Genomic DNA, 21,835 nt, shown 5'->3' with positions numbered 1-21,835 from the left:
ACAAGAACAGCATGGACGGCAGCAGCAGTGCACATACCCCTCATACGCAGAACAAGAATAGCATGGACGGCAGCAGCAGTGCATGCACCGCTCATATACAGAACAAGAATAGCATGGACGGCAGCAGCAGTGCACGCATCCCTCATACACAGAACAAGTACAGCATGGACGACAGCCGCAGTGCACACACCCCTCAAACGCAGAACAAGAACAGCATGGACGGCAGCAGCAATGCACGCACCCCTCATACGCAGAACAAGAATAGCATGGACGGCAGCAGCAGTGCATGCACCGCTCATATGCAGAACAAGAATAGCATGGACGGTAGCAGCAGTGCACGCACCCCTCAAATGCAGAACAAGAATAGCATTGACGGCAGCAGCAGTGCACAAACCCCTCAAACGCAGAACAAGAACAGCATGGACGGCAGCAGCAGTGCACATACCCCTCATACGCAGAACAAGAATAGCATGGACGGCAGCAGCAGTGCATGCACCGCTCATATACAGAACAAGAATAGCATGGACGGCAGCAGCAGTGCACGCACCCCTCATATGCAGAACATGAATAGCATTGACGGCAGCAGCAGTGCACACAACCCTCATACGCAGAACAAGAATAGCATTGATGGCAGCAGCAGTGCACACACCCCTCATACGCAGAACAAGAATAGCATTGACGGCAGCAGCAGTGCACCCACCCCTCATATACAGAACAAGAATAGCATGTACGGCAGCAGCAGTGCACGCAACCCTCATATGCAGAACAAGAATAGCATAGACGGCAGCAGCAGTGCACGCAACCCTCATACGCAGAACAAGAATAGCATTGACGGTAGCAGCAGTGCACGCAACCCTCATACGCAGAACAAGAATAGCATGGACGGCAGCAGCAGTGCACGCAACCCTCATACGCAGAACAAGAATAGCATGGACGGCAGCAGCAGTGCACACAACCCTCATACGCAGAACAAGAATAGCATGGATGGCAGGAGCAGTGCATGCACCCCTCATACGCAGAACAGGAATAGCATGTACGGCAGCAGCAGTGCACGCACCCCTCATACGCAGAACAAGAATAGCATGGACGACAGCAGCAGTGCACGCAACCCTAATATGCAGAACAAGAATAGCATTGACGGCAGCAGCAGTGTACGCACCCCTCATATGCAGAACAAGAATAGCATTGACGGCAGCAGCAGTGCATGCACCCCTCATAAGCAGAACAAGAACAGCATTGACGGCAGCAGCAGTGCACGCACCACTCATATGCAGAACAAGAATAGCCTTGACGGCAGCAGCAGTGCACGCACCCTTCATACGCAGAACAAGAATAGCATTGACGGCAGCAGCAGTGCACGCAGCCCTCATACACAGAACAAGAATAGCATGGATGGCAGCAGCAGTGCACGCACCACTCATATGCAGAACAAGAATAGCATTGACGGCAGCAGCAGTGCACGCACCCTTCATACGCAGAACAAGAATAGCATTGACGGCAGCAGCAGTGCACGCAGCCCTCATACACAGAACAAGAATAGCATGGATGGCAGCAGCAGTGCACGCACCACTCATATGCAGAACAAGAATAGCATTGACGGCAGCAGCAGTGCACGCACCCTTCATACGCAGAACAAGAATAGCATTGACGGCAGCAGCAGTGCACGCAACCCTCATATGCAGAACAAGAATAGCATTGACAGCAGCAGCAGTGCACGCAACCCTCATACGCAGAACAAGAATAGCATGGATGGCAGCAGCAGTGCACGCACCACTCATGTGCAGAACAAGAATAGCATTGACGGCAGCAGCAGTGCACGCACCCTTCATACGCAGAACAAGAATAGCATTGACGGCAGCAGCAGTGCACGCAACCCTCATATGCAGAACAAGAATAGCATTGACAGCAGCAGCAGTGCACGCAACCCTCATACGCAGAACAAGAATAGCATGGACGGCAGCAGCAGTGCACACAACCCTCATACCCAGAACAAGAATAGCATGGATGGCAGCAGCAGTGCACGCACCACTCATATGCAGAACAAGAATAGCATTGACGGCAGCAGCAGTGCACGCAACCCTCATACGCAGAACAAGAATAGCATGGACGGCAGCAGCAGTGCATGCAACCCTCATACGCAGAACAAGAATAGCATTGATGGTAGCAGCAGTGCACGCAACCCTCATACGCAGAACAAGAATAGCATGGACGGCAGCAGCAGTGCACGCAACCCTCATACGCAGAACAAGAATAGCATGTACGGCAGCAGCAGTGCACGCACCCCTCATACGCATAACAAGAATAGCATGGACGACAGCAGCAGTGCACGCAACCCTAATACGCAGAACAAGAATAGCATTGACGGCAGCAGCAGTGTACGCACCCCTCATATGCAGAACAAGAATAGCATTGACGGCAGCAGCAGTGCACGCACCCCTCATAAGCAGAACAAGAACAGCATTGACGGCAGCAGCAGTGCACGCACCACTCATATGCAGAACAAGAATAGCATTGACGGCAGCAGCAGTGCACGCACCCTTCATACGCAGAACAAGAATAGCATTGACAGCAGCAGCAGTGCACGCAGCCCTCATACACAGAACAAGAATAGCATGGATGGCAGCAGCAGTGCACGCACCACTCATATGCAGAACAAGAATAGCATTGACGGCAGCAGCAGTGCACGCACCCTTCATACGCAGAACAAGAATAGCATTGACGGCAGCAGCAGTGCACGCAACCCTCATATGCAGAACAAGAATAGCATTGACAGCAGCAGCAGTGCACGCAACCCTCATACGCAGAACAAGAATAGCATTGACGGCAGCAGCAGTGCACGCACCCCTCATATGCAGAAAAAGAACAGCATTGACGCCAGCAGCAGTGCACACACCCCTCATACGAGGAACAAGAACAGCCTTGACGGCAGCAGCAGTGCACGCAACCCTAATACACAGAACAAAAACAGCATTGATGGCAGCAGCAGTGCACGCACCCCTCATAATACGCAAAACAAGAATAGCATGGATGGCAGGAGCAGTGCACACAACCCTCATATGCAGAACAAGAATAGCATTTACGGCAGCAGCAGTGCATGCACCCCTCATACGCAGAACAAGAATAGCATTGACGGCAGCAGCAGTGCACACAACCCCCATTACGCAGAACAGGAATAGCATTGAAGGCAGCAGCAGTGCATGCACCCCTCATATGCAGAACAAGAATAGCATTGGCAGCAGCAGCAGTGCACACACCCCTCATACGAGGAACAAGAACAGCCTTGACGGCAGCAGCAGTGCACCCAACCCTAATACACAGAACAAAAACAGCATTGATGGCAGCAGCAGTGCACGCACCCCTCATAATACGCAAAACAAGAATAGCATGGATGGCAGGAGCAGTGCACACACCCCTCATATGCAGAATAAGAATAGCATTGAGGGCAGCAGCAGTGCACGCACCGCTCATATGCAGAACAAGAATAGCATTGACGGCAGCAGCAGTGCATTCACCCCTCATACACAGAGCAAGAATAGCATTGACGGCAGCAGCAGTGCATGCACCCCTCATATGCAGAACAAGAATAGCATTGGCAGCAGCAGCAGTGCACACAACCCTCATACGCAGAACAAGAATAGCATTGACGGCAGCAGCAGTGCATGCACCCCTCATATGCAGAACAAGAACAGCATGATAGGCAGCAGCAGTGCACGCACCCCTCATACGCAGAACAAGAAAAGCAATGGCGACAGCCGCAGTGCACACACCCCTCAAACGCAGAACAAGAACAGCATGGACGGCAGCAGCAGTGTACGCACCCCTCATACGCAGAACAAGAACAGCATGATAGGCAGCAGCAGTGCACGCACCCCTCATACGCAGAACAAGAAAAGCATGGGCGACAGCCGCAGTGCACACACCCCTCAAACGCAGAACAAGAACAGCATGGACGGCAGCAGCAGTGCACGCACCCCTCATACGCAGAACAAGAATAGCATTGACGGCAGTGCAGGCAACCCTCATACGCAGAACAAGAATAGCATTGACGGCAGCAGCAGTGCACGCAGCCCTCATACACAGAACAAGAATAGCATGGATGGCAGCAGCAGTGCACGCACCACTCATATGCAGAACAAGAATAGCATTGACGGCAGCAGCAGTGCACGCACCCTTCATACGCATAACAAGGATAGCATTGACGGCAGCAGCAGTGCACGCAGCCCTCATACACAGAACAAGAATAGCATGGATGGCAGCAGCAGTGCACGCACCACTCATATGCAGAACAAGAATAGCATTGACGGCAGCAGCAGTGCACGCACCCTTCATACGCAGAACAAGAATAGCATTGATGGCAGCAGCAGTGCACGCAACCCTCATATGCAGAACAAGAATAGCATTGACAGCAGCAGCAGTGCACGCAACCCTCATACGCAGAACAAGAATAGCATTGATGGTAGCAGCAGTGCACGCAACCCTCATATGCAGAACAAGAATAGCATGGACGGCAGCAGCAGTGCACGCAACCCTCATACGCAGAGCAAGAATTGCATGGACGGCAGCAGCAGTGCACACAACCCTCATACGCAGAACAAGAATAGCATGGATGTCAGCAGCAGTGCATACGCAGAACATGAATAGCATGTACGGCAGCAGCAGTGCACGCACCCCTCATACGCAGAACAAGAATAGCATGGACGACAGCAGCAGTGTACGCACCCCTCATATGCAGAACAAGAATAGCATTGACGGCAGCAGCAGTGCACGCACCCCTCATAAGCAGAACAAGAACAGCATTGACCACAGCAGGAGTGCACGCACCACTCATATGCAGAACAAGAATAGCATTGACGGCAGCAGCAGTGCACGCACCCTTCATACGCAGAACAAGAATAGCATTGACGGCAGCAGCAGTGCACGCAGCCCTCATACACAGAACAAGAATAGCATGGATGGCAGCAGCAGTGCACGCACCACTCATACGCAGAACAAGAATAGCATTGACGGCAGCAGCAGTGCACGCACCCTTCATACGCAGAACAAGAATAGCATTGACGGCAGCAGCAGTGCACGCAACCCTCATATGCAGAACAAGAATAGCATTGACAGCAGCAGCAGTGCACGCAACCCTCATACGCAGAACAAGAATAGCATTGACGGCAGCAGCAGTGCACGCACCCCTCATATGCAGAAAAAGAACAGCATTGACGCCAGCAGCAGTGCACACACCCCTCATACGAGGAACAAAAACAGCCTTGACGGCAGCAGCAGTGCACGCAACCCTAATACACAGAACAAAAACAGCATTGATGGCAGCAGCAGTGCACGCACCCCTCATAATACGCAAAACAAGAATAGCATGGATGGCAGCAGCAGTGCACGCAACCCTAATACACAGAACAAAAACAGCATTGATGGCAGCAGCAGTGCACGCACCCCTCATAATACGCAAAACAAGAATAGCATGGATGGCAGGAGCAGTGCACACAACCCTCATATGCAGAACAAGAATAGCATTTACGGCAGCAGCAGTGCACGCACCCCTCATACGCAGAACAAGAATAGCATTGACGGCAGCAGCAGTGCACACAACCCCCATTACGCAGAACAGGAATAGCATTGAAGGCAGCAGCAGTGCATGCACCCCTCATATGCAGAACAAGAATAGCATTGGCAGCAGCAGCAGTGCACACACCCCTCATACGAGGAACAAGAACAGCCTTGACGGCAGCAGCAGTGCACCCAACCCTAATACACAGAACAAAAACAGCATTGATGGCAGCAGCAGTGCACGCACCCCTCATAATACGCAAAACAAGAATAGCATGGATGGCAGGAGCAGTGCACACACCCCTCATATGCAGAATAAGAATAGCATTGAGGGCAGCAGCAGTGCACGCACCGCTCATATGCAGAACAAGAATAGCATTGACGGCAGCAGCAGTGCATTCACCCCTCATACACAGAGCAAGAATAGCATTGACGGCAGCAGCAGTGCATGCACCCCTCATATGCAGAACAAGAATAGCATTGGCAGCAGCAGCAGTGCACACAACCCTCATACGCAGAACAAGAATAGCATTGACGGCAGCAGCAGTGCATGCACCCCTCATATGCAGAACAAGAACAGCATGATAGGCAGCAGCAGTGCACGCACCCCTCATACGCAGAACAAGAAAAGCAATGGCGACAGCCGCAGTGCACACACCCCTCAAACGCAGAACAAGAACAGCATGGACGGCAGCAGCAGTGTACGCACCCCTCATACGCAGAACAAGAACAGCATGATAGGCAGCAGCAGTGCACGCACCCCTCATACGCAGAACAAGAAAAGCATGGGCGACAGCCGCAGTGCACACACCCCTCAAACGCAGAACAAGAACAGCATGGACGGCAGCAGCAGTGCACGCACCCCTCATACGCAGAACAAGAATAGCATTGACGGCAGTGCAGGCAACCCTCATACGCAGAACAAGAATAGCATTGACGGCAGCAGCAGTGCACGCAGCCCTCATACACAGAACAAGAATAGCATGGATGGCAGCAGCAGTGCACGCACCACTCATATGCAGAACAAGAATAGCATTGACGGCAGCAGCAGTGCACGCACCCTTCATACGCATAACAAGGATAGCATTGACGGCAGCAGCAGTGCACGCAGCCCTCATACACAGAACAAGAATAGCATGGATGGCAGCAGCAGTGCACGCACCACTCATATGCAGAACAAGAATAGCATTGACGGCAGCAGCAGTGCACGCACCCTTCATACGCAGAACAAGAATAGCATTGACGGCAGCAGCAGTGCACGCAACCCTCATATGCAGAACAAGAATAGCATTGACAGCAGCAGCAGTGCACGCAACCCTCATACGCAGAACAAGAATAGCATTGATGGTAGCAGCAGTGCACGCAACCCTCATATGCAGAACAAGAATAGCATGGACGGCAGCAGCAGTGCACGCAACCCTCATACGCAGAGCAAGAATTGCATGGACGGCAGCAGCAGTGCACACAACCCTCATACGCAGAACAAGAATAGCATGGATGGCAGCAGCAGTGCATACGCAGAACATGAATAGCATGTACGGCAGCAGCAGTGCACGCACCCCTCATACGCAGAACAAGAATAGCATGGACGACAGCAGCAGTGTACGCACCCCTCATATGCAGAACAAGAATAGCATTGACGGCAGCAGCAGTGCACGCACCCCTCATAAGCAGAACAAGAACAGCATTGACCACAGCAGGAGTGCACGCACCACTCATATGCAGAACAAGAATAGCATTGACGGCAGCAGCAGTGCACGCACCCTTCATACGCAGAACAAGAATAGCATTGACGGCAGCAGCAGTGCACGCAGCCCTCATACACAGAACAAGAATAGCATGGATGGCAGCAGCAGTGCACGCACCACTCATACGCAGAACAAGAATAGCATTGACGGCAGCAGCAGTGCACGCACCCTTCATACGCAGAACAAGAATAGCATTGACGGCAGCAGCAGTGCACGCAACCCTCATATGCAGAACAAGAATAGCATTGACAGCAGCAGCAGTGCACGCAACCCTCATACGCAGAACAAGAATAGCATTGACGGCAGCAGCAGTGCACGCACCCCTCATATGCAGAAAAAGAACAGCATTGACGCCAGCAGCAGTGCACACACCCCTCATACGAGGAACAAAAACAGCCTTGACGGCAGCAGCAGTGCACGCAACCCTAATACACAGAACAAAAACAGCATTGATGGCAGCAGCAGTGCACGCACCCCTCATAATACGCAAAACAAGAATAGCATGGATGGCAGGAGCAGTGCACACAACCCTCATATGCAGAACAAGAATAGCATTTACGGCAGCAGCAGTGCACGCACCCCTCATACGCAGAACAAGAATAGCATTGACGGCAGCAGCAGTGCACACAACCCCCATTACGCAGAACAGGAATAGCATTGAAGGCAGCAGCAGTACACGCACCCCTCATATGCAGAATAAGAATAGCATTGAGGGCAGCAGCAGTGCACGCACCGCTCATACGCAGAACAAGAATTGCATTGACGGCAGCAGCAGTGCATTCACCCCTCATACGCAGAGCAAGAATAGCATTGACGGCAGCAGCAGTGCATGCACCCCTCATATGCAGAACAAGAATAGCATTGGCAGCAGCAGCAGTGCACGCATCCCTCATACACAGAACAAGAACAGCATGATAGGCAGCAGCAGTGCATGCACCCCTCATATGCAGAACAAGAATAGCATTGGCGGCAGCAGCAGTGCACGCATCCCTCATACACAGAACAAGTACAGCATGGACAGCATCAGCAGTGTACGCACCCCTCATACGCAGAACAAGAACAGCATGGAAGGCAGCAGCAGTACACGCACCCCTCATACGCAGAACAAGAAAAGCATGGACGACAGCCGCAGTGCACACACCCCTCAAACGCAGAACAAGAACAGCATGGACGGCAGCAGCAATGCACGCACCCCTCATACGCAGAACAAGAATAGCATGGACGGCAGCAGCAGTGCATGCACCGCTCATATGCAGAACAAGAATAGCATGGACGGTAGCAGCAGTGCACGCACCCCTCAAATGCAGAACAAGAATAGCATTGACGGCAGCAGCAGTGCACAAACCCCTCAAACGCAGAACAAGAACAGCATGGACGGCAGCAGCAGTGCACATACCCCTCATACGCAGAACAAGAATAGCATGGACGGCAGCAGCAGTGCATGCACCGCTCATATACAGAACAAGAATAGCATGGACGGCAGCAGCAGTGCACGCACCCCTCATATGCAGAACATGAATAGCATTGACGGCAGCAGCAGTGCACGCAACCCTCATACGCAGAACAAGAATAGCATTGATGGCAGCAGCAGTGCACACACCCCTCATACGCAGAACAAGAATAGCATTGACGGCAGCAGCAGTGCACCCACCCCTCATATACAGAACAAGAATAGCATGTACGGCAGCAGCAGTGCACGCACCCCTCATATGCAGAACAAGAATAGCATAGACGGCAGCAGCAGTGCACGCAACCCTCATACGCAGAACAAGAATAGCATTGACGGTAGCAGCAGTGCACGCAACCCTCATACGCAGAACAAGAATAGCATGGACGGCAGCAGCAGTGCACGCAACCTTCATACGCAGAACAAGAATAGCATGGACGGCAGCAGCAGTGCACACAACCCTCATACGCAGAACAAGAATAGCATGGATGGCAGGAGCAGTGCATGCACCCCTCATACGCAGAACAGGAATAGCATGTACGGCAGCAGCAGTGCACGCACCCCTCATACGCAGAACAAGAATAGCATGGACGACAGCAGCAGTGCACGCAACCCTAATATGCAGAACAAGAATAGCATTGACGGCAGCAGCAGTGTACGCACCCCTCATATGCAGAACAAGAATAGCATTGACGGCAGCAGCAGTGCATGCACCCCTCATAAGCAGAACAAGAACAGCATTGACGGCAGCAGCAGTGCACGCACCACTCATATGCAGAACAAGAATAGCATTGACGGCAGCAGCAGTGCACGCACCCTTCATACGCAGAACAAGAATAGCATTGACGGCAGCAGCAGTAGACGCAGCCCTCATACACAGAACAAGAATAGCATGGATGGCAGCAGCAGTGCACGCACCACTCATATGCAGAACAAGAATAGCATTGACGGCAGCAGCAGTGCACGCACCCTTCATACGCAGAACAAGAATAGCATTGACGGCAGCAGCAGTGCACGCAGCCCTCATACACAGAACAAGAATAGCATGGATGGCAGCAGCAGTGCACGCACCACTCATATGCAGAACAAGAATAGCATTGACGGCAGCAGCAGTGCACGCACCCTTCATACGCAGAACAAGAATAGCATTGACGGCAGCAGCAGTGCACGCAACCCTCATATGCAGAACAAGAATAGCATTGACAGCAGCAGCAGTGCACGCAACCCTCATACGCAGAACAAGAATAGCATTGATGGTAGCAGCAGTGCACGCAACCCTCATACGCAGAACAAGAATAGCATGGATGGCAGCAGCAGTGCATACGCAGAACATGAATAGCATGTACGGCAGCAGCAGTGCACGCACCCCTCATACGCAGAACAAGAATAGCATGGACGACAGCAGCAGTGTACGCACCCCTCATATGCAGAACAAGAATAGCATTGACGGCAGCAGCAGTGCACGCACCCCTCATAAGCAGAACAAGAACAGCATTGACCACAGCAAGAGTGCACGCACCACTCATATGCAGAACAAGAATAGCATTGACGGCAGCAGCAGTGCACGCACCCTTCATACGCAGAACAAGAATAGCATTGACGGCAGCAGCAGTGCACGCAGCCCTCATACACAGAACAAGAATAGCATGGATGGCAGCAGCAGTGCACGCACCACTCATACGCAGAACAAGAATAGCATTGACGGCAGCAGCAGTGCACGCACCCTTCATACGCAGAACAAGAATAGCATTGACGGCAGCAGCAGTGCACGCAACCCTCATATGCAGAACAAGAATAGCATTGACAGCAGCAGCAGTGCACGCAACCCTCATACGCAGAACAAGAATAGCATTGACGGCAGCAGCAGTGCACGCACCCCTCATATGCAGAAAAAGAACAGCATTGACGCCAGCAGCAGTGCACACACCCCTCATACGAGGAACAAGAACAGCCTTGACGGCAGCAGCAGTGCACGCAACCCTAATACACAGAACAAAAACAGCATTGATGGCAGCAGCAGTGCACGCACCCCTCATAATACGCAAAACAAGAATAGCATGGATGGCAGGAGCAGTGCACACAACCCTCATATGCAGAACAAGAATAGCATTTACGGCAGCAGCAGTGCACGCACCCCTCATACGCAGAACAAGAATAGCATTGACGGCAGCAGCAGTGCACACAACCCCCATTACGCAGTACAGGAATAGCATTGAAGGCAGCAGCAGTACACGCACCCCTCATATGCAGAATAAGAATAGCATTTCGGGCAGCAGCAGTGCACGCACCGCTCATACGCGGAACAAGAATTGCATTGACGGCAGCAGCAGTGCATTCACCCCTCATACGCAGAGCAAGAATAGCATTGACGGCAGCAGCAGTGCATGCACCCCTCATATGCAGAACAAGAATAGCATTGGCAGCAGCAGCAGTGCACACAACCCTCATACGCAGAACAAGAATAGCATTGACGGCAGCAGCAGTGCATGCACCCCTCATATGCAGAACAAGAATAGCATTGGCAGCAGCAGCAGTGCACGCATCCCTCATACACAGAACAAGAACAGCATGATAGGCAGCAGCAGTGCATGCACCCCTCATATGCAGAACAAGAATAGCATTGGCGGCAGCAGCAGTGCACGCATCCCTCATACACAGAACAAGTACAGCATGGACAGCATCAGCAGTGTACGCACCCCTCATACGCAGAACAAGAACAGCATGGAAGGCAGCAGCAGTACACGCACCCCTCATACGCAGAACAAGAAAAGCATGGACGACAGCCGCAGTGCACACACCCCTCAAACGCAGAACAAGAACAGCATGGACGGCAGCAGCAATGCACGCACCCCTCATACGCAGAACAAGAATAGCATGGACGGCAGCAGCAATGCATGCACCGCTCATATGCAGAACAAGAATAGCATGGACGGTAGCAGCAGTGCACGCACCCCTCAAATGCAGAACAAGAATAGCATTGACGGCAGCAGCAGTGCACAAACCCCTCAAACGCAGAACAAGAACAGCATGGACGGCAGCAGCAGTGCACATACCCCTCATACGCAGAACAAGAATAGCATGGACGGCAGCAGCAGTGCATGCACCGCTCATATACAGAACAAGAATAGCATGGACGGCAGCAGCAGTGCACGCACCCCTCATATGCAGAACATGAATAGCATTGACGGCAGCAGCAGTGCACGCAACCCTCATACGCAGAACAAGAATAGCATTGATGGCAGCAGCAGTGCACACACCCCTCATACGCAGAACAAGAATAGCATGTACGGCAGCAGCAGTGCACCCACCCCTCATATACAGAACAAGAATAGCATGTACGGCAGCAGCAGTGCACGCAACCCTCATATGCAGAACAAGAATAGCATTGACGGTAGCAGCAGTGCACGCAACCCTCATACGCAGAACAAGAATAGCATGGACGGCAGCAGCAGTGCACGCAACCTTCATACGCAGAACAAGAATAGCATGGACGGCAGCAGCAGTGCACACAACCCTCATACGCAGAACAAGAATAGCATGGATGGCAGGAGCAGTGCATGCACCCCTCATACGCAGAACAGGAATAGCATGTACGGCAGCAGCAGTGCACGCACCCCTCATACGCAGAACAAGAATAGCATGGACGACAGCAGCAGTGCACGCAACCCTAATATGCAGAACAAGAATAGCATTGACGGCAGCAGCAGTGTACGCACCCCTCATATGCAGAACAAGAATAGCATTGACGGCAGCAGCAGTGCATGCACCCCTCATAAGCAGAACAAGAACAGCATTGACGGCAGCAGCAGTGCACGCACCACTCATATGCAGAACAAGAATAGCATTGACGGCAGCAGCAGTGCATGCACCCTTCATACGCAGAACAAGAATAGCATTGACGGCAGCAGCAGTGCACGCAGCCCTCATACACAGAACAAGAATAGCATGGATGGCAGCAGCAGTGCACGCACCACTCATATGCAGAACAAGAATAGCATTGACGGCAGCAGCAGTGCACGCACCCTTCATACGCAGAACAAGAATAGCATTGACGGCAGCAGCAGTGCACGCAGCCCTCATACACAGAACAAGAATAGCATGGATGGCAGCAGCAGTGCACGCACCACTCATATGCAGAACAAGAATAGCATTGACGGCAGCAGCAGTGCACGCACCCTTCATACGCAGAACAAGAATAGCATTGACGGCAGCAGCAGTGCACGCAACCCTCATATGCAGAACAAGAATAGCATTGACAGCAGCAGCAGTGCACGCAACCCTCATACGCAGAACAAGAATAGCATTGATGGTAGCAGCAGTGCACGCAACCCTCATACGCAGAACAAGAATAGCATGGACGGCAGCAGCAGTGCACGCAACCCTCATACGCAGAACAAGAATAGCATGGACGGCAGCAGCAGTGCACACAACCCTCATACCCAGAACAAGAATAGCATGGATGGCAGCAGCAGTGCACGCACCACTCATATGCAGAACAAGAATAGCATTGACGGCAGCAGCAGTGCACGCAACCCTCATACGCAGAACAAGAATAGCATGGACGGCAGCAGCAGTGCACGCAACCCTCATACGCAGAACAAGAATAGCATGGACGGCAGCAGCAGTGCATGCAACCCTCATACGCAGAACAAGAATAGCATGGACGGTAGCAGCAGTGCACGCAACCCTCATACGCAGAACAAGAATAGCATGGACGGCAGCAGCAGTGCACGCAACCCTCATACGCAGAACAAGAATAGCATGTACGGCAGCAGCAGTGCACGCACCCCTCATACGCATAACAAGAATAGCATGGACGACAGCAGCAGTGCACGCAACCCTAATACGCAGAACAAGAATAGCATTGACGGCAGCAGCAGTGTACGCACCCCTCATATGCAGAACAAGAATAGCATTGACGGCAGCAGCAGTGCACGCACCCCTCATAAGCAGAACAAGAACAGCATTGACGGCAGCAGCAGTGCACGCACCACTCATATGCAGAACAAGAATAGCATTGACGGCAGCAGCAGTGCACGCACCCTTCATACGCAGAACAAGAATAGCATTGACGGCAGCAGCAGTGCACGCAGCCCTCATACACAGAACAAGAATAGCATGGATGGCAGCAGCAGTGCACGCACCACTCATATGCAGAACAAGAATAGCATTGACGGCAGCAGCAGTGCACGCACCCTTCATACGCAGAACAAGAATAGCATTGACGGCAGCAGCAGTGCACGCAACCCTCATATGCAGAACAAGAATAGCATTGACAGCAGCAGCAGTGCACGCAACCCTCATACGCAGAACAAGAATAGCATTGACGGCAGCAGCAGTGCACGCACCCCTCATATGCAGAAAAAGAACAGCATTGACGCCAGCAGCAGTGCACACACCCCTCATACGAGGAACAAGAACAGCCTTGACGGCAGCAGCAGTGCACGCAACCCTAATACACAGAACAAAAACAGCATTGATGGCAGCAGCAGTGCACGCACCCCTCATAATACGCAAAACAAGAATAGCATGGATGGCAGGAGCAGTGCACACAACCCTCATATGCAGAACAAGAATAGCATTCACGGCAGCAGCAGTGCACGCACCCCTCATACGCAGAACAAGAATAGCATTGACGGCAGCAGCAGTGCACACAACCCCCATTACGCAGAACAGGAATAGCATTGAAGGCAGCAGCAGTGCACGCACCCCTCATATGCAGAATAAGAATAGCATTGAGGGCAGCAGCAGTGCACGCACCGCTCACATGCAGAACAAGAATAGCATTGACGGCAGCAGCAGTGCATTCACCCCTCATACACAGAGCAAGAATAGCATTGACGGCAGCAGCAGTGCATGCACCCCTCATATGCAGAACAAGAATAGCATTGGCAGCAGCAGCAGTGCACGCATCCCTCATACACAGAACAAGAACAGCATGATAGGCAGCAGCAGTGCACGCACCCCTCATACGCAGAACAAGAAAAGCATGGGCGACAGCCGCAGTGCACACACCCCTCAAACGCAGAACAAGAACAGCATGGACGGCAGCAGCAGTGTACGCACCCCTCATACGCAGAACAAGAACAGCATGATAGGCAGCAGCAGTGCACGCACCCCTCATACGCAGAACAAGAAAAGCATGGGCGACAGCCGCAGTGCACACACCCCTCAAATGCAGAACAAGAATAGCATTGACGGCAGCAGCAGTGCACAAACCCCTCAAACGCAGAACAAGAACAGCATGGACGGCAGCAGCAGTGCACATACCCCTCATACGCAGAACAAGAATAGCATGGACGGCAGCAGCAGTGCATGCACCGCTCATATACAGAACAAGAATAGCATGGACGGCAGCAGCAGTGCACGCATCCCTCATACACAGAACAAGTACAGCATGGACGACAGCCGCAGTGCACACACCCCTCAAACGCAGAACAAGAACAGCATGGACGGCAGCAGCAATGCACGCACCGCAGAACAAGAATAGCATGGACGGCAGCAGCAGTGCATGCACCGCTCATATGCAGAACAAGAATAGCATGGACGGTAGCAGCAGTGCACGCACCCCTCAAATGCAGAACAAGAATAGCATTGACGGCAGCAGCAGTGCACAACCCCTGAAACGCAGAACAAGAACAGCATGGACGGCAGCAGCAGTGCACATACCCCTCATACGCAGAACAAGAATAGCATGGACGGCAGCAGCAGTGCATGCACCGCTCATATACAGAACAAGAATAGCATGGACGGCAGCAGCAGTGCACGCACCCCTCATATGCAGAACATGAATAGCATTGACGGCAGCAGCAGTGCACGCAACCCTCATACGCAGAACAAGAATAGCATTGATGGCAGCAGCAGTGCACACACCCCTCATACGCAGAACAAGAATAGCATTGACGGCAGCAGCAGTGCACCCACCCCTCATATACAGAACAAGAATAGCATGTACGGCAGCAGCAGTGCACGCACCCCTCATATGCAGAACAAGAATAGCATAGACGGCAGCAGCAGTGCACGCAACCCTCATACGCAGAACAAGAATAGCATTGACGGTAGCAGCAGTGCACGCAACCCTCATACGCAGAACAAGAATAGCATGGACGGCAGCAGCAGTGCACGCAACCCTCATACGCAGAACAAGAATAGCATGGACGGCAGCAGCAGTGCACACAACCCTCATACGCAGAACAAGAATAGCATGGATGGCAGGAGCAGTGCATGCACCCCTCATACGCAGAACAGGAATAGCATGTACGGCAGCAGCAGTGCACGCACCCCTCATACGCAGAACAAGAATAGCATGGACGACAGCAGCAGTGCACGCAACCCTAATATGCAGAACAAGAATAGCATTGACGGCAGCAGCAGTGTACGCACCCCTCATATGCAGAACAAGAATAGCATTGACGGCAGCAGCAGTGCATGCACCCCTCATAAGCAGAACAAGAACAGCATTGACGGCAGCAGCAGTGCACGCACCACTCATATGCAGAACAAGAATAGCATTGACGGCAGCAGCAGTGCACGCACCCTTCATACGCAGAACAAGAATAGCATTGACGGCAGCAGCAGTGCACGCAGCCCTCATACACAGAACAAGAATAGCATGGATGGCAGCAGCAGTGCACGCACCACTCATATGCAGAACAAGAATAGCATTGACGCCAGCAGCAGTGCACGCACCCTTCATACGCAGAACAAGAATAGCATTGACGGCAGCAGCAGTGCACGCAGCCCTCATACACAGAACAAGAATAGCATGGATGGCAGCAGCAGTGCACGCACCACTCATATGCAGAACAAGAATAGCATTGACGGCAGCAGCAGTGCACGCACCCTTCATACGCAGAACAAGAATAGCATTGACGGCAGCAGCAGTGCACGCAACCCTCATATGCAGAACAAGAATAGCATTGACAGCAGCAGCAGTGCACGCAACCCTCATAAGCAGAACAAGAATAGCATTGATGGTAGCAGCAGTGCACGCAACCCTCATACGCAGAACAAGAATAGCATGGACGGCAGCAGCAGTGCACGCAACCCTCATACGCAGAACAAGAATAGCATGGACGGCAGCAGCAGTGCACACACCACTCATATGCAGAACAAGAATAGCATTGACGGCAGCAGCAGTGCACGCAACCCTCATACGCAGACCAAGAATAGCATGGACGGCAGCAGCAGTGCACGCAACCCTCATACGCAGAACAAGAATAGCATGGACGGCAGCAGCAGTGCATGCAACCGTCATACGCAGAACAAGAAAAGCATGGGCGACAGCCGCAGTGCACACACCCCTCAAATGCAGAACAAGAATAGCATTGACGGCAGCAGCAGTGCACAAACCCCTCAAACGCAGAACAAGAATAGCATGGACGGCAGCAGCAGTGCATGCACCGCTCATATACAGAACAAGAATAGCATTGACGGCAGCAGCAGTGCACAAACCCCTCAAACGCAGAACAAGAACAGCATGGACGGCAGCAGCAGTGCACATACCCCTCATACGCAGAACAAGAATAGCATGGACGGCAGCAGCAGTGCATGCACCGCTCATATACAGAACAAGAATAGCATGGACGGCAGCAGCAGTGCACGCATCCCTCATACACAGAACAAGTACAGCATGGACGACAGCCGCAGTGCACACACCCCTCAAACGCAGAACAAGAACAGCATGGACGGCAGCAGCAATGCACGCACCCCTCATACGCAGAACAAGAATAGCATGGACGGCAGCAGCAGTGCATGCACCGCTCATATGCAGAACAAGAATAGCATGGACGGTAGCAGCAGTGCACGCACCCCTCAAATGCAGAACAAGAATAGCATTGACGGCAGCAGCAGTGCACAAACCCCTCAAACGCAGAACAAGAACAGCATGGACGGCAGCAGCAGTGCACATACCCCTCATACGCAGAACAAGAATAGCATGGACGGCAGCAGCAGTGCATGCACCGCTCATATACAAAACAAGAATAGCATGGACGGCAGCAGCAGTGCACGCACCCCTCATATGCAGAACATGAATAGCATTGACGGCAGCAGCAGTGCACGCAACCCTCATACGCAGAACAAGAATAGCATTGATGGCAGCAGCAGTGCACACACCCCTCATACGCAGAACAAGAATAGCATTGACGGCAGCAGCAGTGCACCCACCCCTCATATACAGAACAAGAATAGCATGTACGGCAGCAGCAGTGCACGCACCCCTCATATGCAGAACAAGAATAGCATAGACGGCAGCAGCAGTGCACGCAACCCTCATACGCAGAACAAGAATAGCATTGACGGTAGCAGCAGTGCACGCAACCCTCATACGCAGAACAAGAATAGCATGGACGGCAGCAGCAGTGCACGCAACCCTCATACGCAGAACAAGAATAGCATGGACGGCAGCAGCAGTGCACACAACCCTCATACGCAGAACAAGAATAGCATGGATGGCAGGAGCAGTGCATGCACCCCTCATACGCAGAACAGGAATAGCATGTACGGCAGCAGCAGTGCACGCACCCCTCATACGCAGAACAAGAATAGCATGGACGACAGCAGCAGTGCACGCAACCCTAATATGCAGAACAAGAATAGCATTGACGGCAGCAGCAGTGTACGCACCCCTCATATGCAGAACAAGAATAGCATTGACGGCAGCAGCAGTGCATGCACCCCTCATAAGCAGAACAAGAACAGCATTGACGGCAGCAGCAGTGCACGCACCACTCATATGCAGAACAAGAATAGCATTGACGGCAGCAGCAGTGCACGCACCCTTCATACGCAGAACAAGAATAGCATTGACGGCAGCAGCAGTGCACGCAGCCCTCATACACAGAACAAGAATAGCATGGATGGCAGCAGCAGTGCACGCACCACTCATATGCAGAACAAGAATAGCATGGACGGCAGCAGCAGTGCACGCACCCCTCATATGCAGAACATGAATAGCATTGACGGCAGCAGCAGTGCACGCAACCCTCATACGCAGAACAAGAATAGCATTGATGGCAGCAGCAGTGCACACACCCCTCATACGCAGAACAAGAATAGCATTGACGGCAGCAGCAGTGCACCCACCCCTCATATACAGAACAAGAATAGCATGTACGGCAGCAGCAGTGCACGCACCCCTCATATGCAGAACAAGAATAGCATAGACGGCAGCAGCAGTGCACGCAACCCTCATACGCAGAACAAGAATAGCATTGACGGTAGCAGCAGTGCACGCAACCCTCATACGCAGAACAAGAATAGCATGGACGGCAGCAGCAGTGCACGCAACCCTCATACGCAGAACAAGAATAGCATGGACGGCAGCAGCAGTGCACACAACCCTCATACGCAGAACAAGAATAGCATGGATGGCAGGAGCAGTGCATGCACCCCTCATACGCAGAACAGGAATAGCATGTACGGCAGCAGCAGTGCACGCACCCCTCATACGCAGAACAAGAATAGCATGGACGACAGCAGCAGTGCACGCAACCCTAATATGCAGAACAAGAATAGCATTGACGGCAGCAGCAGTGTACGCACCCCTCATATGCAGAACAAGAATAGCATTGACGGCAGCAGCAGTGCATGCACCCCTCATAAGCAGAACAAGAACAGCATTGACGGCAGCAGCAGTGCACGCACCACTCATATGCAGAACAAGAATAGCATTGACGGCAGCAGCAGTGCACGCACCCTTCATACGCAGAACAAGAATAGCATTGACGGCAGCAGCAGTGCACGCAGCCCTCATACACAGAACAAGAATAGCATGGATGGCAGCAGCAGTGCACGCACCACTCATATGCAGAACAAGAATAGCATTGACGCCAGCAGCAGTGCACGCACCCTTCATACGCAGAACAAGAATAGCATTGACGGCAGCAGCAGTGCACGCAGCCCTCATACACAGAACAAGAATAGCATGGATGGCAGCAGCAGTGCACGCACCACTCATATGCAGAACAAGAATAGCATTGACGGCAGCAGCAGTGCACGCACCCTTCATACGCAGAACAAGAATAGCATTGACGGCAGCAGCAGTGCACGCAACCCTCATATGCAGAACAAGAATAGCATTGACAGCAGCAGCAGTGCACGCAACCCTCATAAGCAGAACAAGAATAGCATTGATGGTAGCAGCAGTGCACGCAACCCTCATACGCAGAACAAGAATAGCATGGACGGCAGCAGCAGTGCACGCAACCCTCATACGCAGAACAAGAATAGCATGGACGGCAGCAGCAGTGCACACAACCCTCATACCCAGAAGACGAATAGCATGGATGGCAGCAGCAGTGCACGCACCACTCATATGCAGAACAAGAATAGCATTGACGGCAGCAGCAGTGCACGCAACCCTCATACGCAGAACAAGAATAGCATGGACGGCACCAGCAGTGCACGCAACCCTCATACGCAGAACAAGAATAGCATGGACGGCAGCAGCAGTGCATGCAACTGTCATACGCAGAACAAGAAAAGCATGGGCGACAGCCGCAGTGCACACACCCCTCAAATGCAGAACAAGAATAGCATTGACGGCAGCAGCAGTGCACAAACCCCTCAAACGCAGAACAAGAACAGCATGGATGGCAGCAGCAGTGCACATACCCCTCATACGCAGAACAAGAATAGCATGGACGGCAGCAGCAGTGCATGCACCGCTCATATACAGAACAAGAATAGCATGGACGGCAGCAGCAGTGCACGCATCCCTCATACACAGAACAAGTACAGCATGGACGACAGCCGCAGTGCACACACCCCTCAAACGCAGAACAAGAACAGCATGGACGGCAGCAGCAATGCACGCACCCCTCATACGCAGAACAAGAATAGCATGGACGGCAGCAGCAGTGCATGCACCGCTCATATGCAGAACAAGAATAGCATGGACGGTAGCAGCAGTGCACGCACCCCTCAAATGCAGAACAAGAATAGCATTGACGGCAGCAGCAGTGCACAAACCCCTCAAACGCAGAACAAGAACAGCATGGACGGCAGCAGCAGTGCACATACCCCTCATACGCAGAACAAGAACAGCATGGACGGCAGCAGCAGTGCATGCACCGCTCATATACAAAACAAGAATAGCATGGACGGCAGCAGCAGTGCACGCACCCCTCATATGCAGAACATGAATAGCATTGACGGCAGCAGCAGTGCACGCAACCCTCATACGCAGAACAAGAATAGCATTGATGGCAGCAGCAGTGCACACACCCCTCATACGCAGAACAAGAATAGCATTGACGGCAGCAGCAGTGCACCCACCCCTCATATACAGAACAAGAATAGCATGTACGGCAGCAGCAGTGCACGCACCCCTCATATGCAGAACAAGAATAGCATAGACGGCAGCAGCAGTGCACGCAACCCTCATACGCAGAACAAGAATAGCATTGACGGTAGCAGCAGTGCACGCAACCCTCATACGCAGAACAAGAATAGCATGGACGGCAGCAGCAGTGCACGCAACCCTCATACGCAGAACAAGAATAGCATGGACGGCAGCAGCAGTGCACACAACCCTCATACGCAGAACAAGAATAGCATGGATGGCAGGAGCAGTGCATGCACCCCTCATACGCAGAACAGGAATAGCATGTACGGCAGTAGCAGTGCACGCACCCCTCATACGCAGAACAAGAATAGCATGGACGACAGCAGCAGTGCACGCAACCCTAATATGCAGAACAAGAATAGCATTGACGGCAGCAGCAGTGCATGCACCCCTCATAAGCAGAACAAGAACAGCATTGACGGCAGCAGCAGTGCACGCACCACTCATATGCAGAACAAGAATAGCCTTGACGGCAGCAGCAGTGCACGCACCCTTCATACGCAGAACAAGAATAGCATTGACGGCAGCAGCAGTGCACGCAGCCTTCATACACAGAACAAGAATAGCATGGATGGCAGCAGCAGTGCACGCACCACTCATATGCAGAACAAGAATAGCATTGACGGCAGCAGCAGTGCACGCACCCTTCATACGCAGAACAAGAATAGCATTGACGGCAGCAGCAGTGCACGCAGCCCTCATACACAGAACAAGAATAGCATGGATGGCAGCAGCAGTGCA

General features: G+C 52.4%; 1 protein-coding gene across 1 annotated transcript in view; it reads left to right on the top strand.

Moving 5' to 3' along the window:
* LOC138473474 (dentin sialophosphoprotein-like) overlaps positions 1-21,835 on the top strand; it is a 107,532-nt gene that overhangs the window by 46,694 nt on the left and 39,003 nt on the right. Inside the window, exon 4 of the mRNA XM_069612119.1 lies at positions 11,353-11,637. Within this exon, the coding sequence (XP_069468220.1) occupies positions 11,353-11,637 (285 nt within the window). The remainder of the gene's footprint in view (positions 1-11,352; positions 11,638-21,835) is intronic.

Source organism: Ambystoma mexicanum, chromosome 8 (assembly GCF_040938575.1).
Source record: "Ambystoma mexicanum isolate Mex_15411 chromosome 8, UKY_AmexF1_1, whole genome shotgun sequence".
Taxonomy (NCBI): domain Eukaryota; kingdom Metazoa; phylum Chordata; class Amphibia; order Caudata; family Ambystomatidae; genus Ambystoma; species Ambystoma mexicanum.
The sequence above is the reverse complement of the archived record's forward strand: the minus strand, read 5'-3'. Positions and strand labels throughout refer to the sequence as shown.